The following is a 19,740-nucleotide window of genomic DNA, read 5'->3' on the forward strand; positions in this document are numbered from 1 at the left end:
TATTACCAAATTGCCCAGATTAAACCATCCACTAGACTTTTACAAATCAATGCAAACAATATGGATTATATTTACATTTTACACAGTACATTTCTCATGTATACTAAGTCTTCAGTCAGATGACTGTTTAATAAAACAGTATAGTCTTTTAGATGAGTTTGAAATTGAAAGCAGTCATTTTAGGTTTTTCCAACTTTCAAATTACAACGTATCTGCTTGTGGCAGAGACATTACTGTATAAAACCCCTGAAGGTATGTAGACCTCCAATTAGTGCGCTATCTAGCAACAAAAAGCCTAATGTCCTAATGTCACTATAACAAAGCTCATTCAATCATCTGTAGGATGTTTACACCACATCCATCCATCCATCCATTCATCTTCTTCCGCTTATCCGAGGCCAGGTCGCGGGGGCAGCAGTCTAAGCAGGGACTCCCAGACTTCCTCCTCCCCAGACACTTCATCCGACTCCTCTGGGGGGATCCTGAGGCTTTCCCAGGCCAGCCGAGAGACATAGTCCCTCCAACCTGTCCTGGGTCTTCCTCGGGAAGTCTTACCTTTGGGACATGCCCGATATCACCTCTCAAGGGAGTCAGCCAGGAGGCATCCGGAACAGATGCCCGAGCCACCTCAGCTGGCTCCTCTCAATGTGGAGGAGCAGCGGCTCTACTCCGAGCTCCCCTCGTGTGACTGAGCTCCTCACCCTATCTCTAAGGGAGCGCCCAGACACCCAGCGGAGGAAACTCATTTTGGCCGCTTGTATCCGCGATCTTGTCTTTTCGGTCATTACCCAAAGCTAATGACCATAGGTGAGGGTAGGAACGTAGATTGACCGGTAAATCGAGAGCTTTGCCTTTCGACTCAGCTCCTTCTTCACCACAACAGTCCGATGCAGCGACTGCATCACTGCAGCCACTGCAATGATCCGCCCGTCCATCTCACGTTCCATCCTTCCCTCACTCGTGAACAAGACCCCGAGATAATTGAACTCCTCCACTTGAGGCAAGGACTCCCCACCCACCTGGAGAGGGCAAGCCACCGGTTGAGAACCATGGCCTCGGATTTGGAGGTGATGATTCTCATCCCAGCCGGACACCTTCCGACCCTTGACTGCGCCTAGAAATTCTGTCCATAAAAACTATGAACAGACCCGGTGACAAAGGGCAGCCCTGACAAAGAGTCCAACATGCACTGGGAACAAGTCTGACTTACTGCCGGCAATGCGAACACAGCTCCTGCTCCGGTCATACAGGGACCGGACAGCCCTGAGCAAAGGACCCCGTACTCCCGGAGCACCCCCCAAAGGACACCCCGAGGGACACGGTCGAAAGCCTTCTCCAGATCCACAAAGCACATGTGGGCTGGTTGGGCAAACTCCCATGAACCCTCGAGCACCCGATGGAGAGTATAGAGCTGGTCCAGTGTTCCACGACCCGGACGAAAACCACTCTGCTCCTCCTGAATCCGAGGTTCGACTATCGGTTGGATTCTCCTCTCCAGTACCCTGGAATAGATTTTACCGGGGAGGCTGAGGAGTGTGATCCCTCTGTAGTTGGAACACACCCTCCGGTCCCCCTTCTTGAACAGAGGGGCCACCACCCCGGTCTGCCAGTCCAGAGGCACGGTCCCCGATCGCCACGCGATGTCGCAGAGACGTGTCAGCCAAGACAGTCCTACAACATCCAGAGACTTTAGGTACTCAGGGTGGATCTCATCCACTCCCGGAGCCCTGCCACTGAGGAGTTTGCGAACAACCTCAGTAACTTCAGCTTGGGTGATGGACAAGCCAGCCTCTGGTCTGGTCTCTGCTTCCTCTTCGGAAGACGTAACGGTGGGATTAAGAAGATCCTCAAAGTATTCCTTCCACCGTCCGACGACATCCCCAGTCAAGGTCAGCAGGTCTCCACCCGGACCGTAAACGGTGTTTGTGAAGCACTACTTCCCCCTCCTGAGGCGCCTGATGGTTTGCTAGGATTTCTTTGGGACCGACCGATAGTCCTCCTCCATGGCCCCAAACTCCACCCAGCCCCGGGTTTTTGCCTCTGCGACAGCACAAGCCGCGGCCCGCCTGGCCTGCCGATACCTGTCAATGACCTCAGGAGACCTACAAGCCAGAGTGGCCTGATAGGCCTCCTTCTTCCTGATGACATCCCTTACTTCCGGTGTCCACCACCGGGTTCGCCGCCACGACAGGCACCGGAGACCTTGCGTCCACAGCTCCGAGCAGCCGCATCAACAATGGAAGCGGAGAACATGGTCCACTCGGACTCAATGTCCCCAGCCTCCCCCAGGATATGGGAGAAGCTCTCCCGGTGGTGCGAGTTGAATACCCTACTGACAGAGGGCTCCGCAAGACGTTCCTAAAACACCCTCACAATGCGCTTGGGTCTGCCAAGTTTGTCTGGCTTCCTCCTCCACCAGCGGATCCAACTCACCACCAACTCTGCCCCTCTCTTCACCCGAGTGTCCAAGACACGCGGCCAGAGGTCAGATGACACTACAACAAAAATCATTGACCTGCGGCCTAGGGTGTCCTGGTGCCATGTGCACTGATGGACACTCTTGTGCTTGAACATTGTGTTTGTTATGGACAATCCGTGACTAGCACAGAAGTCCAATAACTGAACACCGCTCGGGTATCAGATCAGGGAAGCCGTTCTTCCCAATCACCCCTCTCCAGGTGTCACTGTCATTGCACACGTGGGCGTTGAAGTCCCCCAGTAGAACAACGGGTCCCCGGTTGGTGCACTGTCCACTACCCCTCCCAAGGACTCCAAGAAGGCTGGGTACTCTGCACTGCTGTTCAGCCCGTAGGCCGACACAACAGTGAGAGACCTGTCCCCCACATGACCCTCTTGTCCACTGGGGTGAACTCCAACACGTAGCGACTGAGCTGAGGGCTATAAGCAAGCCCACACCAGCCATCAAAGCATCCCATCAAAGCATCCCAGAACGCTTTGCTTCATGGTCTTGGTTTTCAATTGTATGTTGTGTGGCAAAGTGCACCCTGACTGAGAACTCTATGTCCATACAACGAGAGGGGTTTTATTCTCACAATGGAAGGAGTACTTTTACGGACTACGACAGAGTCTGAGGACTACGAAAAGTCTGAGGAATAAAGTCTGGCGGTAGTGCAACAATTGGATGCCAACCGCCATAAAACAACAACAACAACAACAACTTTGGACTAGTGGGCTTTGTAAAACAACAAAGACGTCCCATGACCTCATGGGCTTTGTACTTCCAAAGCAATGGAATAAGAATTTTTAAGGACTACGACAAAGTCTGAGGGGAGGAAGAACTTCTATAGGATACAATGTTGTTGTTGTTGTTGTTGTTTTATGGCGGTTGGCATCCAAGTCTTGCATTACCGCCAGACTGTATTCCTCAGACTTTGTCGTAGTCCTCAGACTCTGTCGTAGTCCGTAAAAGTACTCCTTCCATTGCTTTGGTGTTACAAAGCCCATGAGGTCATGATATGTCTTTGTGACTAGAATAGTTGTTGTTGTTTCAGAGACCAACCTGTAGAGGGAAGCAAAGATGTGGTAAATGTGCAGGAGATCATGAGTATGGGAAGTGCGACGTGGGTGCAAAACTGAAGTGCTGTAACTGTGGGGAAGAACATAGCTCTGCCTACGGGGGATGCAGGTTTAGCAAAAGAGCTGCTGAGGTGCAGAAAATAAAGGTCTCTCAAGATATATCCTATGCAGATGCAGTCAAGAAAGTTTCAAGTAACGAGTTTAGAGTAAATACAGAGAGAGGAGCCAGCGCTGCTCCCAGCCAGGGCGAAATGAGAAAGGCCAGCGTGGCTCCCAAGAAGTGTGAAGGTTTCAAGAGTGGAGGTCCCAAGTGTGCAGGTTCCAGAATTAATGAGAATACCCTGGTTGTGGATAGAGAGGATTTTGTACTCTTTATGGTGGATGTTGTAAACTGTGCTGCTCAGACTCAAAGCAGAACTGAAAGGATCAGGATCATTGCTAAAGCTGCAGGGAGATTCCTTGGAACAAAGGAGCTTGATTGGGCAGATATAGAAAACAGGCTAGAGGCGCTGGATGGGAGTCGGAGTGATGGGGGTCTGCTTTTGGGGAGTCAGAGTGATCAGAGTGACGAGATGGGGGTGGGGGTGGTCTCCTGTCCTCGTCCAGTCTCGTAGACGCACGGCTACCAAGCAGCGACATCAGTGGAAATATTAAAGCCTGTAGAATGAAGCCTAAAGAATAAAGCTGTACGGTGGAAGCACCGAACGTCAAAGAAGGAGAGGAAGATGAAGAAGAGTCTCCCTGGAATAAAGCCGGTTGTTGTCTGAAACAACAACAACTATTCTAGTCACAAAGACATATCATGACCTCATGGGCTTTGTAACACCAAAGCAATGGAAGGAGTACTTTTGCGGACTGCGACAGAGTCTGAGGACTACGACAAGGTCTGAGGAATGAAGTCTGGCGGTAATGCAACACTTGGATGCCAACCGCCATAAAACAACAACAACAACAACAACAACAACCGGCTTTATTCCAGGGAGACTCTTCTTCATCTTCCTCTCCTTCTTTGACGTTCGGTGCTTCCACCGTACAGCTTTATTCCTTAGGCTTTCATTCTATAGGCTTTAATATGTCCACTGATGTCGCTGCTTGGTAGCCGTGCGTCTACGAGACTGGGCGAGGACAGGAGACCACCCCCATCTCGTCACTCTGATCACTCTGACTCCCCAAAAGCAGACCCCCATCACTCCGACTCCCATTTAGCGCCTTTAGCCTGTTTTCTATATCTGCCCAATCAAGCTCCTTTGTTCCAAGGAATCTCCCTGCAGCTTTAGCAATGATCCTGATCCTTTCAGTTCTGCTTTGAGTCTGAGCAGCACAGTTTACAACATCCACCATAAAGAGTACAAAATCCTCTCTATCCACAACCAGGGTATTCTCATTAATTCTGGAACCTGCACACTTGGGACCTCCACTCTTGAAACCTTCACACTTCTTGGGAGCCACGCTGGCCTTTCTCATTTCGCCCTGGCTGGGAGCAGCGCTGGCTCCCCTCTCTGTATTTACTCTAAACTCGTTACTTGAAACTTTCTTGACTGCATCTGCATAGGATATACCTTGAGAGACCTTTATTTTCTGCACCTCAGCAGCTCTTTTGCTAAACCTGCATCCCCCGAAGGCAGAGCTATGTTCTTCCCCACAGTTACAGCACTTCAGTTTTGCACCCACGTCACACTTCCCATACTCGTGGTCTCCTGCACATTTACCACATCTTTGCTTCCCTCTACAGACCGCTGCAATATGCCCAAAGCGCTGGCACTTAAAGCAACGCAGGGGCGGCGGAACATATGGCCTGACGCTATAGCACATGTACCCAATGAACACCTTACTAGGCAGGCACCTCCCTTCAAGTGTTACCATTACCGACAAGCTGTCACATCTTACCCCAAACCGGGTCACCTTCAAACGCCTAGCGTCCACCACCGTAACTCCAGTCAAATTCTCCTTAACTTCATCCACAGACGTCGCCGTAGGGACACCTACGATAACTCCTCTGACCGTGTTTCTTTCAGCATCAGACACAAGAATGTCCTTTCCACCCAGACGTTTAGTTCCAATCGCCTTCCGTTGCTGAGCCGCGTCCTTGCACACGACCAGCAGCGAGCCATCTCTAAGGACACTCGCACTCTTGATCACTCCCACAGCTACAGTTAGGCTCTTTGACAATGCCACTGAATTCCACTCCTTAAAGGATGCACTATCCTGTGCAAGCTTTATGATCACCTTACAGTCTCTGCTCTCACCCCGGATATCAATAGCTTCAGCCTCATCCTGCTGCTCATTCCCAGAACCCTCGGACGAGCTAAGGGACTTTTTACGTTTCCGGGCACGTGCAGGCAGAAAAGGCTGCTCCTCCACGCCGTCCAGAGCGTCTTCCATCCCCGATCCACTCTCCTCCGCCATCTCCCGTCTCTCCAGACCGGGTGTTGAGCAAGGTCTCCTCACAGTTTTAGTCCAGGGCTTGTTCTTCCTCAGACTGGTGTCAGGCTGTGGTTGCTTACAAAGGCATCTCATGACCTCTTGGGCTTTGTCAAAGCACTGGAAGTCAAAGCACTGGAAGAACAACTTTTAGGACTACGACAAAGTCTGGGGAATAAAGTCTGGCGGTAATGCGACACTCGGCTGTCGACTGCCATAAAACAATAACAACAGCAACAACAGTCTAAGGAATAAAGTCTGGCGGTAATGCAACAATCGGATGCCAACCGCCATAAAACAACAACAACAACAACTTTGGACTAGTGGCTATTGTAAGTCATTACATTAAAGTCATGTAACTGAATACAGTCTTATCAGGGACCTTCCTATAGTTCCGGTCAGAGATTAACGTGCGGACCAGTCCAAATCGTCTCGGATGTGACCTGCGGTCCACCTTTTGGAGACCAGTGTACTACTGTCTCCGTGGGGAAACACATTTTTTGAAGGGATTATTATATTATTTACTTGGATTTTTGTATTATTAATTACCTTGTATTTTTCATGTACCCCCTGCAGTACCCTCACATACCACTAGGGGTACGCGTACCCCCGGTTCGGAATCACTGACATAGAATAACTGATGAACATAGAAACATTTTGGTCTTTCATTTGCGTGTCAGGAGCGGTTGGTTCTGTCGGTGTTGCCGCGCTTCGTGGTTCTGGAGATGATCAATGACATGACCAACGTGGAGGACGAGAACCTACAACATCAGTTCCACCGCATCTACATCCACCGCTACGAGAACGTCAGGTGGGAAACTGCACGGCCTGACAAGAGAAGGAAAATAGATGCGCTAGGCTAATCCCACACAATTTTAGATAATAATTGGTATGCAAAAACTGGGCTCTGAGCTAAAGCCTAAATTATTTTAAATTGAGATTTCTAATGTAGTGAATCTAATGACACTAAACATCTTCTTCTACATGTTACTGGTAATGAGATAAATCACATAAATATCATGAAATAAACATGTTATATACTGTACTTTAATATGGGGATTGGCTTCACCATTAATTTGTATGTGATGTAAGAATTTGATCTAACTCCGTGTATAAGTGCTGCTTTCTCTCTCTTGCCCTGATTTGTTTGTCTTTCTTTTATTGCCACGCTTTTCTCTGCCTCGCTCCCTCCTTTTTCACTCTCCCCCACTCTCTTTCTTATTTCTTATTGTCTATCTTTCTCCTACTTCTGTCTCCTTGCGCTCACTATATTTTTATATATTTGTTTTCTTTCCCTTTATCTGCTGAATTTTCTTTCTGTACTTTGTCTTCCTTATCTCTCTCTGCCTTTCTCTCTCCCCCAGTCCTACCCTATTTCCTCTCTTTCTTTCTCTCTTTCTCTCACTGTATCTTTATTTTTTGTCTCTTCCTCTTCTTTCCTGCTAACTCTCTCTATTGCCCTGTCCCCCCTCTTTCTCTCTCTCGTCCCTCTTATTTCTCTATTCTTTACTTTTTACTTGCTTCTAATTTTTTACTTTATTCATACTTCATGCAACATTTTCAAACTGGGTAAAAATAGCCAACACGTTTTTATTAACATCATAAATATTTTGATGAATTGTGTAGTGAAACCTGTCATATGCACTTAAAGCGTAGCATGTCTCCCTTCCTACGGCCTTTAGGGGGAATACATGTGTGAATGATATCAGATCTGTGTTTTAATTGGTTCTCCTGTTGTGGATCAGAAAGTGACATGTCCATATTTTATGCAGCATTCTTTTCGCAGACGTTAAGGGCTTCACCAACCTGTCCACCACGCTGTCCGCCCAGGAGCTGGTCCGCATGCTCAACGAACTGTTTGCCCGCTTCGACCGCCTGGCACATGTGAGTTTGGACCAAGATTGAACAAAGAGTGAACCAGGACTAAACCAGGACTGGAGCGAGGAGGAAACATTCGGACTGAACCAGGGCTGGAGCAGGCCTGAACCAGGACTGAAATAGAACTGGACAGGGGATGAAACTAGGACTGTACCTGAACTGAACCAGTGCTGAATAAGGAGTGAACCAGGTCTATATGAGTACTTAACCAGGCCTGGACCGAGAATGAAACTAGGACTGAACCAGTACTGGGGCAGGGCTAAAGCAAATCTGGGCCAGGGTAAAACTACAACTGAACCAAGGCAGGACTGTGGCTGAAACTAGGATTGGACTAGGAATGGACCAGTGTTAAAACAATAGGACTGAACCAGGACTTAAAGCAGGTTTAAACCAGGAACTTGACCTGAACCAGAGCTGGGCCTTAACTGAAGAAGAACTGAATCAAAATGAAAGTCACCCATACTACATACAAAAGTTACACACCTCTTGTTTCTGAGGCAGGTTTAGCAGAGCACAGCAGGACGTTTGGAGAAACAAGCACTAGACACTAAACATCGACAAATGCTCAGATGTTGGGTGTCTCCTGGACGTCTGCATTGAAGTGTTCTCTGCCTGTCCAACTGGGGTGAAGCCTCAGGGCAGACCCAGGACGTTTGAGGGACAAATTAAATTTATCTTTCCTGGCCTCCTCCTCTCGTCAAAAGGGGCAAAGTGGAGTGAACAGCGTCTACTCCAGCTCATTTGTTCCTCTCAGGAGATGTCACTGACAGCTGAGGACTGGAGGAGATAACGAGGCAGAGGAAAATAAATGAGATGTGGCCCTTGTCTCATTGTCTCTGTGTCTTTGAACATAGCCTGGGACGCCTCAGGAGGAGCAGGAGAAGGCTCTACTCTGGAGAAAGGGTGACAGACGGATGAGAGTAAAAAAGAGAACTGTATAGAACAGGGGTGGGCAGCATGAGGCTCGCGAGCTGCAAATCGGTCTTTGGCCAATCAGAATGCGTCTCTTTTTCTCATATCAGATTTGATAGGCCTAAACATCTGCCTCACTCAAAAACAAAAACACGTCGGCCAGCTCTCGCTTTCTTATAGCCGGTTGTGTGTGTCTTGTGGGCAGAGACAAAGAGTGCTTGTATAGACAGATTGTGTCTTTTAAAAAGCAGTTCAGTTTTGTGAATTATAATTTATAATAACCAAAAATTATAATAATTTTCCCCTGCCCCCTAGTGGTGGCATTGGGTTGGTGCGTGGTGTGGCTCTTACAAGATGATGGCTGAACTTTTTGGGCTCTTGGCCTTTGAACAATAAACCACCCCTGATTTAGAAAGTGAATCTGGGGCCACATCACTGCTGAAGGACTGACCCTCTAACCCACCCCCTCTCCCCCACTCTCCTTTCCTTCCTCCCCTTCTCTCTCTGTACAGGAGAACCACTGTCTGCGCATCAAGATCCTGGGCGACTGTTACTACTGTGTGTCTGGTCTGCCCGAGCCCCGCCCAGACCACGCTCACTGCTGCGTGGAGATGGGCCTCAGCATGATCAAGACCATCAGGTGAGGACAGGACCAGGACTGGACCGGGTCTGACCCGGGTGTGAATCAGGACCGGGTGAGGACAGGACCAGGACTGGACCAGGTCTGACCCAGGTGTGAATCAGGACTGAGTTAGGACTGCAAAGAGAAAAGAATAAGACTGCTGTATTTCCACTTCCACTCATGCTAACTTATTCACCTTATTCCACCCCACCCACTTTTGTCTCTTTTTGCCGAGGATCAGTACTTCCATTGTATTGGCACTGCTGGTCTAGCGGGAACTGCGTTCACTAAGTGGTGAACGACGGAAAATCCTTACTTCTAAAATATGCTATAAAGTAAACAGATTTGTGTAAAATATCCAATGTTCACGTAAGCAACAAAGCAACACCAATTCCCTGGGCGGCCTGAAAATGGCTTTTTAGTCTGTGCAGAACTTATTTTCTCTTAAGGTCAGCAGCCTTGTTAAGTAATACAACCTGAAGGAGGGAAACTTCCAGAATAAGGTGAATATACTGAGCCCACATGCTTATCAAAACAAAGCTAGCAAAGCACGTTAGCATCAGCTGTTTCCTGTTTATTGACACCCAAAATATTATAATGCATCTAACATTATCCAAACCCAATTACTTATATAAAGAAAGGTTAAAACGTGTTGTAGAGGCTTTGCAGAGAAGTGAATTAAATTCATAAAAAGCTGAGGAACCTCGGATTCAGGAGGAGCAGAGTGGTTTTGGTCCTGGTCGTGGAACACTGGACCAGCTCTATACCCTCCATCGGGTGCTCGAGGGTTCATGGGAGTTTGCCCAACCAGTCCACATGTGCTTTGTGGATCTGGAAAAGGCTTTCGACCGTGTCCCTCGGGGTGTTCTTTGGGGGGTGCTCCGGGAGTACGGGGTCCGGGGCCCTTTGCTCAGGGCTGTCCGGTCCCTGTATGACCGGAGCAGGAGCTGTGTTCGCATTGCCGGCAGTAAGTCAGACCTGTTCCCAGTGCATGTTGGACTCCGCCAGGGCTGCCCTTTGTCACCGGTTCTGTTCATAATTTTAATGGACAGAATTTCTAGGCGCAGTCAGGGGTCGGAGGGTGTCCGGTTTGGGGACCACAGGATCTCATCTCTACTGTTTGCAGACGATGTTGTCCTGATGGCTCCATCAAACCCGGACCTGCAACATGCACTGGGACGGTTTGCAGCCGAGTGTGGAGCGGCTGGGATGAGAATCAGCACCTCCAAATCCGAGGCCATGGTTCTCGACCGGAAAAAGGTGGCTTGCCCTCTCCAGGTGGGTGGGGTGTCCTTGCCCCAAGTGGAGGAGTTCAAGTATCTCGGGGTCTTGTTCACGAGTGAGGGAAGGATGGAGCGTGAGATCGACAGGCGGATCGGTGCAGCGGCTGCAGTGATGCAGTCGCTGCATCGGACCGTTGTGGTGAAGAGGGAGCTGAGCCGAAAGGCAAAGCTCTCTATTTACCGGTCGGTCTACGTTCCTACCCTCACCTATGGTCATGAGCTTTGGGTAATGACCGAAAGAACAAGATCGCGGATACAAGCGGTCGAAATGAGTTTCCTCCGCCGGGTGGCTCGGCGCTCCCTTAGAGATAAGGTGAGGAGCTCGGCCACACGGGGGGAGCTCGGAGTAGAGCCGCTGCTCCTCCACGTCGAGAGGAGCCAGCTGAGGTGGCTCGGGCATCTGTTCCGGATGCCTCCTGGGCGCCTCCCTCGGGAGGTGTTTCAGGCATGTCCCACCGGGAAGAGGCCCTGGGGAAGACCCAGGACACGCTGGAGAGACTATGTCTCTCGGTTGGCCTGGGAACGCCTCGGGATCCCCCCGGAGGAGTTAGAGGAAGTGTCTGGGGAGAAGGAAGTCTGGGAGTCCCTGCTCAGACTGCTGCCCCCGCGACCCGGCCCCGGATAAAGCGGCAGAAAATGGATGGATGGATGGATGGATGGAAAGCTGAGGAGAAACCAAAAGTAGCTTCTGTTTAAACAAGTTTTAGCCTCGTCTCACCGCCACACAAACTTTGAATTCCTAAACCTCTTTTTATGACTTGTTGGGATTGACCTCTTGATTAAAAATCAGGTACAAATCAGGTCCGATTTTGTTTACTAAGAGACATCAGTTGCACATAGCAGACCCAAAGCCAGGACCTGAGCATGGAATCATAGGCCGCCATGAACATAACCCAATAGAGTGGTGAACTGCTCTTCCTCTAAACCTCTGTCCTCTTTGAGACATTAAGAGCACCAACTGCTGGTTTCAGTGTGAAGCTAATGATCTGCCCCTGGCGCTGTAGCGCCTGCCCTGTCGCACCTGTCAAAAACTCCCATTGTGCCTTTCACCTGGCCTTCACCACAGTGAGGTTATGAGGCGTGAAATTAGTGCCGCAGTGCGATTGCTTTTTGTTCTGCATGTTTAAGAATCCTGTGTGGAGGAGACGGAGAAAACTCTAACCTTCACTGGACTCTATCTGATCTGGTTTATTCCTGAGTTAGTCCTGGTTAAGTCCTGTATTAATCCACGTTTAAAGAATCCTGTGTGAAGGATATAGAAAAAGGTCAGACCATTGTACAATGTTCAATTAATCACCATAATCAAACTAATTATAAGTACAACCATAATGAGGGAGGGAAAAACTGGTCCTGGTTAAGTCCTGTGTTAGTCCTGTTTTAGTCCTGTGTTAGTCTTGGTTCAGTCCTTTTGTTAGTTCTGGTTTAGTCCTGTTTTAGTCCTGTGTTAGTCCTGGTTTAGTCCTGTGTTAGTCCTGGTTCAGTCCTGTTTTAGTCCTGTGTTAGTCCTGGTTTATTCCTGGTTTAGTCTGTGTTTAGTCCTGGTTTAGTCCTGTTTTAGTCCTATGTTAGTCCTGGTTTAGTCCTGTTTTAGTCCTGTGTTAGTCCTGTTTTAGTCCTGTGTTAGTCCTGTGTTAGTCCTGTGTTAGTCCTGTTTTAGTCATGTGTTAGTCCTGTGTTAGTCCTGTTTTAGTCATGTGTTAGTCCTGTGTTAGTCCTGTTTTAGTCCTGTGTTAGTCCTTGTTTAGTCCTGTGTTAATCTTGATTTAGTCCTGTTTTAGTCCTGGTTTATTCCTGGTTTAGTCCTGTTTTAGTCCTGTGTTAGTCCTGTGTTAGTCCTGGTTTAGTCCTGTTTTAGTCCTGTGTTAGTCCTGTGTTAGTCCTGGTTTAGTCCTGTGTTAGTCCTGGTTTAGTCCTGTTTTAGTCCTGGTTTAGTCCTGTGTTAGTCCTGGTTTAGTCCTGTGTTAGTCCTGGTTTAGTCCTGTGTTAATCTTGATTTAGTCCTGTGTTAATCTTGATTTAGTCCTGTGTTAGTCCTGTGTTAATCTTGATTTAGTCCTGTGTTAGTCCTGTGTTAATCTTGATTTAGTCCTGTGTTAATCTTGATTTAGTCCTGTGTTAGTCCTGTGTTAATCTTGATTTAGTCCTGTGTTAGTCCTGTGTTAATCTTGATTTAGTCCTGTGTTAGTCCTGTGTTAATCTTGATTTAGTCCTGTCTTGTACCTTTTACCACAGAATGTGTGAGAACACAAGTGTTGCGTTTCAGGTACGTGCGCTCAAGGACCAAACATGACATTGACATGCGCATCGGGATCCACTCAGGCTCCGTGCTCTGTGGTGTCCTCGGCCTCCGTAAGTGGCAGTTTGATGTCTGGTCCTGGGATGTGGACATCGCCAACAAGCTGGAGTCTGGAGGCATCCCCGGGTAAGGGAGGACATGTGGGGGAGAGGGAGGACATGTGGGGGAGAGGGAGGACATGTGGGGGAGAGGGAGGACATGTGGGGGAGAGGGAGGACATGTGGGGGAGAGGGAGTGTACTTGTACCTGATCTTTTCCCCAGCAGCTGGGCACAGTTTGTTTTGCTCCAGTACAGATATATTGTAAAAGCAGCTTAGGGTCAAAATGAGACCACAAAGTGTGTTCTGCATCTAAGTCTAGAGCATTTTATTCTCGTTTTCTTTACAAAAACTCTGACTCCTACACTTTTGCAAGTGAAAAGCACGTCGAAACTCCTCTCAGTGAATTATTAGGTTGTTTGGAATACGTGGGAAAGTGAGGAATAACTTTGGACCGCTGTATAGAGTTATTAATTAACTACTATGGACCTGTCTTTATCTAAAAAATTATGTCATGAAACTTTCTTTGCAAACTCTATTTAACTAAAATGGTAGGCGAATTAAGGCCACGACTGACAATTAACAATTGTATACATTTCTTGCTATTTAAATCACGAAAATATAATCAAGCTTACAAATAGCATGATTTGGCAAAAGATTCAAGCTGGGGAATGACAAGAGTATAAACAACCCCACCTCTGTGCGGAGTGGGTTCCTGCTTCTCACCAACTACAAGCCCAGAGTTCCTCATTTTTAACACCTCCCTGGAGTCATGTCATGTCCCAGCCTGCTTCAAGTCGTCCATCATTGTCCCTGTCCCCAAGAAACCTCGGATCACTGGACTTAATGGCCTACAGTCCTGTGGCGCTGACGTCTGTAGTCATGAAGTCATTTGAACAGCTGGTCTTGCCCCACCTCAAGTCCTTCACCTTCCCCCCGCTGCACCCCCTACAGTTCGCCTATAGAGCCAACAGGTCTGTAGACGACTCTATCAACCTGGGACTCCACTTCATCTTGCAGCATCTGGACTCACGAGAACCCATACCAGGATATTTTTTGTGGACTTCAGCTCTGCATTCAACATCATCCTTCCTGCTCTGCTCCAGGACAAGCTCGCCGAGCTCAACGTGCCTGACTCCACCTGCAGGTGGATCACTGACTTTCTGACGGATTGGAGGTAGTGTGTGCGGCTGGGGAATAATGTCTCGGACACTCGGACTACCAGCACAAGAGCTCCACAGAGCTGTGTATTTTCTCCTCTGCTCTTCTCCCTGTTCACAAACTGAGAGGAGGGTCATACAGATGAGAGGAGGGTCATACAGATGAGAGGAGGGTCATACAGATGAGAGGAGGGTCATACAGATGAGAGGAGGGTCATACAGATGAGAGGCGTGGGATACAGGTGAGAGGTGAGGCATACAGGTGAGAGGAGGGGCATACAGGTGAGAGGTGAGGCATACAGGTGAGAGGAGGGGCATACAGGTGAGAGGAGGGGCATACAGGTGAGAGGAGGGGAATACATTCTTTAATACATATTTTGGCTTTTTATTCCTGACATTTCAAAACAAGCTTCTTTCCGCGCCCAGATTTTGTGAACTTTACTATAACCTAACATAAATTGGTGGGCCTTGCTATGACCCACCAGCTCATTTTGTTGCATTATGGATGGTTAAACGTGCTGCTCCTGACCCCCCTGGGATGGGTTGAAGAGACTGCCTTCCTCTGTGCGGCTGTCACCTGATCTGCTCAATGATAGGGCCATGTCACCACCACGACCTCTCTGACCTGCAGACATACTGGTTTACCGCACACGGCAGAGAGAGAGTGCCCCCTGTGGATGGGCACTGTCTGCTCTGGCACACAGCCCAGCTTCAGCACCAGGGCAAAAACAGGACAAACATAGGATTAAATCAGAACTAAACCAAGAGTATGCCAGAACTAAAAGAGGGCTACACCAGTTTTAAACCTGGACTACCAAGACAAAAACCAGGACAAAACCAGGATTAAAATAGGACTAAAAGAGGTTGTTTGAAGGTTGTTGTTATTTGGTCCTAAATTTAATGCATTTCATTCCTGATGTGGAGGCAACACTGTGGTTGAGTGGAAAAGACTCCCCTCACAGTGAGAACATTCCATCTCAAAGTTTTATGTGTAAAAGCTTGTGATTAGCTCACTCCCCTCTCACAAACCTCTCCCTGGTTCTCTGATCTCCAGGAGGATCCACATCTCCAAGGCGGCTCTGGACTGTCTGAGTGGCGACTATGAGGTGGAGGAGGGCCATGGCAAGGACCGCAACGACTTCCTGCGACGGCACAACATCGAAACGTTCCTGATCAAGCAGCCCGAGGAGAGCAGCCTGAGCCCTCCGGAGGACATCATGAAAGAGGCAGGGAGTGCGGCCGATCGCAGGGCCAGCACGGCTACCTTCAACGAGGCATCCTGGAGCCCCGAGCTGCCCTTCGACAACATCATGGGCAAGCAAAACGTGAGCACATACACTTCTGCTTGCTTTGGACACATAAAAGCAAGCCGACACATGTTTCATAATTTGTGATGTATACAAATATTTCTGCGAAATGTGCAAAGCAGGATTTCGAGTTGTGGAAATATTCTGAAGAAGTGGTAGTTTTTGGTCTGTTTTAGGGGTGATAGTGTTTGGTCTGTCAGCTGTATGGTCACTAGTGTTCAGCTGCATGGTTGGTGTTGTGGTGATAGCGTTTGATCTGATCAGCAGCATGGGGATTGGTCTTTTTTTCAAAATATCTGAGCAGCTGCATGGTGGCTGTGTGTTTGTGATAGCATGTTGTTTGGCGCTGCTGGCCTTTCCGTGGCATTTCCCAGAGCTCTCCCCGTAACATGTTTCCTATGGGCCATACAAGTTTCCAATGCAATCACAAATGTCATTTCATGGCCTTTGTACTCTCTGAGAGCCACACAACAGAATAATGAACCAGGCCCTAGGGGTCCGAGCTGGAAACATACAAGGATCATACTAGTTCTAAACCAGGTGCAAACTAGGGCTGAAAAATGTTGCTGAATATATGATTGCAGTTTTCTTTAATTAATTTCATTGCTATTAAATTTGTGGTTTATATTTTAATAGTAGGATTCTGGTGAAAGTCCACATTTTCAATTTAAAAGCATTTAGATTGAGAGAAGACTGAAATCTGAATTGCTAAACTAATCCAAGAATTCTATGAATTCCAAAACATGTTTGTTGAGGGCTAAACTACAGGGTTTCCAGTTTTTTTTTATTTGCAAGACATGACTGAACCTGCTCAGAAACACTGAACCATGGCCAAACCAAACAATGCCTGCACTAAGCAAGGACTGAACCAGGACTAAATAAAAACTAAACCAGCATTAAAGGTCCCATATTTTTCCCCATTTCATATTGTCCTACAAGGATCTAGGACATTTATGACAATATTGTGAATTAATTAATGATAATGTGAAACATTAAACACATACCTAAATACCGTGCATCTCTTGTGTCCCAAGCCGCTCTGTGTGTCCGTTTCTCCCGACATGGTTAAAACCAATTCGCTGGGGTATCAGCAATTTCAGGAAAAATAACAAATACAAAAACTTTATTGTCCACAGATGTGGAAAGTTGCCTTTAGTTTCCCCAAAACTATTGAAAACATACACAGATCTACATATCACACTTCAACATCAACATTTAATAATACAACATACAAAAGATAATTTGTTACAGTCAGATTTCTGCTGGTGCTCTGAGTCAGGACCAGACACGTTCCAGTTTTATTGGGAGATGGTCTGGAGTAGTCTTCCAGACCTTGAGTTTGTAAAACAGGCCCTCACCCTGGTGGTTTTTAAATCCAAGCTCAAGACTGTTTTGTTTACTGTGCCTATGACTTTTCGGGGGGAATTCTATCCGATTTTTAAAAACTATTTTAAACACATTTTAATGTGGTTTCATGCTTTTATTGATGTATTGTCATCTATTTTGTATTGTGGTTTTAATGTATTTTTATTGTTGCAAAGCACAATTTGATTGATTGGTAATAAGAGAGAAAACACATACATTATTGATGCATAGAGTTAGCCACTTAGACCTTGGTATAAAAGAGTTCTTAAAGATATGTTTTGTTTGCTGATATTACTCTATACCTCCTTCCAGAAGGTCAAAGTTCAAAGTGGCTGTGCAAAAAAAGGAAAGAGTCCTGAATGATGCGCACAGCCTTTTTCCTAAAGAGTTGTCATAGATTCTGCTCAAGGCCTCTGAGGCGCCTCTTTGAGCTCATGTTCACAATGCAGTTATGTTTATTCTTTCTCTACATGCTCAAGTTTACGTACCACATCAACATGTTAAAAGTTAAGACGCTCTCCACAAGGCTTTTATAAACCGTTTCAAGGATCCCTTGGCTGAATCCAAAAAGTTTCAACTGTAACAAATACAGCCTTTTATAAAATTTCTGCAGTCAGAAGAAAAATGAACGTGGTCTCAGCTAATGCAGTGTTCTTGTTTGGCTCCCAGTAAAGGCATATCTTCTGAAAAGACTTTTTTTAACATAATTTTTAATTACATACATATTTTACAAAATTCCCAACGGGAGATACAGGTGCATTTCTGACGTAAATCTTATTTTTTCTGACCATGAAAGTATAATAAGATCTGGGCAGAGACAGTAACACTGGGCCCCCACCATGCTGTGTCGGCTCTGTGTGTACAGTTGTTGGCTCTCAGAAAACCCCTCCCTCAGTTTCAGGGGATAAAAGCTAATAAAAGCATGGATGAAAAAATAATAATAATACTTTGGGGGTTGTTTTGAGGTACAACTAATGCATAATAGAAGGTTAAAAGCTCCCAAAAATCATTTTAAAAAAGATGTAACCTTTAAGCATTACCAAAAAGGACTACTAGAAGTCCTAAGGGAATTCACACTTATCATTATTTGGCCCCAAATTTAGCCCATTTTATTCCTGATGAAGACTTGGTTGGGTCCTATTCTAGTCCTTGTTTTGTCCTGATCTGAGATTTCATACTGTAAGGCATTTGACGGGATGAAATCTTCACGGTATGATAACCTTGACCAAAAATTACACATAGAGTATAATGCTTAATAAAAGAAATTACTTTTTTAACAAAAAAAAATGTTGTGAAAAAAAATATATAATTATCTGGATTTTGGCCCATTTACAATATAGTTTCTAGGTAATAGTTGTGGAATTAATTAATCTAGATGTCACATCTGCTGCTCAGGTCCAACAAGGATTTAACATTATAACCTTCACCAAACTAGGTATAAACATATTTAGTAATATGTTATATATAATCATGTTCACTATATTTTAGGGAAATTACTTATTTATGTAGCGCTTTTCTACCTTCAAGGCACTCAAAAACGTAATTAAAAAACACTCAAGTACAAGGGGCCGACTCTCTGGAATCAGTTAGCTCTTAAATCCATTTCCATGGAATTAAAAAATGTTAAAAAGACAATTCAAATTTACATGAATTCATACAAATATTTCATATCATATGAAATGTAATGCTGTTCATGCCAGTTTCATGCCTGTTTGTTAGATGTTTCAGGGGAGGTGGTCTTATAAGACTGAATAGTCTTCTCACTCTCTCCTACAAAATCATATTTTGTATTATTATATACATTTGCAATGTTTTTTATATGTGCAAATTAATCAAATCAAAAAACGCTTTTCATGGAGCGGAGCGGGTTCAGTGTCTTGCCCAAGGACACAGTGGCATTATTCAAACCACTGACCTTCAGATCAGAAGACGAGTACTCTACCACTAAGCTAGCATGACTAGCCAACGTCATAGAATGACTAACCAGGACTAAATCAGCCAGGTCTGAACCAAGAATAAACCAGGACAGAATAATATAATCTAACTTTAATCAAACTAATAGTTTGCATTATGTCAATGTCTTGAGATTTACAGTAATTGGCTGGACAAGATGGAAATCTGCACTTCCATATTTATTTTACTTTTCATCTTTTCTCTCTGATAATGACGCCTCTCCTCAATCTCACGGGAAGCCGATATTAGCAAACCCGCCGTGTGCGTTTGTGTGTAGGAAATGCATGCTCTATTTTTAGCCTACTGTTCCATTCACGGAGAGCGCTGATGTGGATGGCTGCTGTTGAACCCTGACCCCTGGTATTCTCATTTTGATTGGTCCAAATGTCAGCAATTGTCCCGGGCATAATGAGCTGTGTGTGCGCTTACCCAGCCGCATCCATATTCAGCAGAGGGGCAGCGGTCAAGTCCATCCACGGAGCTCTTATCAGAGGACACCTCCGCCTGGGGGGGCGGGACAGGCGTCAAATAACGACAGATCAATGTCACCTTCAGGAGTTATTCTTATTCACTGCAATAAACGTTCTTAAAAAGGAATCAAAATGTGGGAATGTTAGTTGTCTAGATTAGTTCCCTGTTTCTCTCCTAGAAATTAGTCTTTAAATCTGGGGATATAAAACTTTACGGTTCGCTTCAAATTGCTTTGGAACAGTTCTTTTAATGGAAGAATGTGTTCTAGGAAAACCTATAATATCTCCATGGTTACATAGTGCACCTTTAAAACAGCAAGATAAATCCTTAAAAATCAGTAAATTAAAAACTAGAAATGTCTTTTAGCATTTTGGATCGCAAACTTCTTTGAAAAGTTAGTCAGGAGCCAGCTTCAGGATCATCGACTTTATTCACACTGATGTAACGAGGTCAGATGTTTCCACTCATAGAAGACCCAGAGTTTCTATGTTTGTATA

The 19,740-nt window shown here is 46.2% G+C and overlaps 1 protein-coding gene across 2 annotated transcripts in view; it reads left to right on the forward strand.

Moving 5' to 3' along the window:
- Positions 1-19,740, forward strand: part of adcy8 (adenylate cyclase 8 (brain)) — a 169,956-nt gene that overhangs the window by 100,169 nt on the left and 50,047 nt on the right. For both annotated transcript variants that reach the window (XM_072441912.1, XM_072441913.1), the window contains exons 4-8: positions 6,639-6,769; positions 7,731-7,842; positions 9,261-9,388; positions 12,917-13,075; positions 15,202-15,472. In XM_072441912.1, the coding sequence (XP_072298013.1) occupies positions 6,639-6,769; positions 7,731-7,842; positions 9,261-9,388; positions 12,917-13,075; positions 15,202-15,472 (801 nt within the window). The remainder of the gene's footprint in view (positions 1-6,638; positions 6,770-7,730; positions 7,843-9,260; positions 9,389-12,916; positions 13,076-15,201; positions 15,473-19,740) is intronic.

Source organism: Eucyclogobius newberryi, unplaced genomic scaffold, assembly GCF_026437365.1.
Source record: "Eucyclogobius newberryi isolate DKJ021-1_F unplaced genomic scaffold, fEucNew1.0.hap1 SCAF_12, whole genome shotgun sequence".
Classification (NCBI taxonomy): Eukaryota; Metazoa; Chordata; class Actinopteri; order Gobiiformes; family Gobiidae; genus Eucyclogobius; species Eucyclogobius newberryi.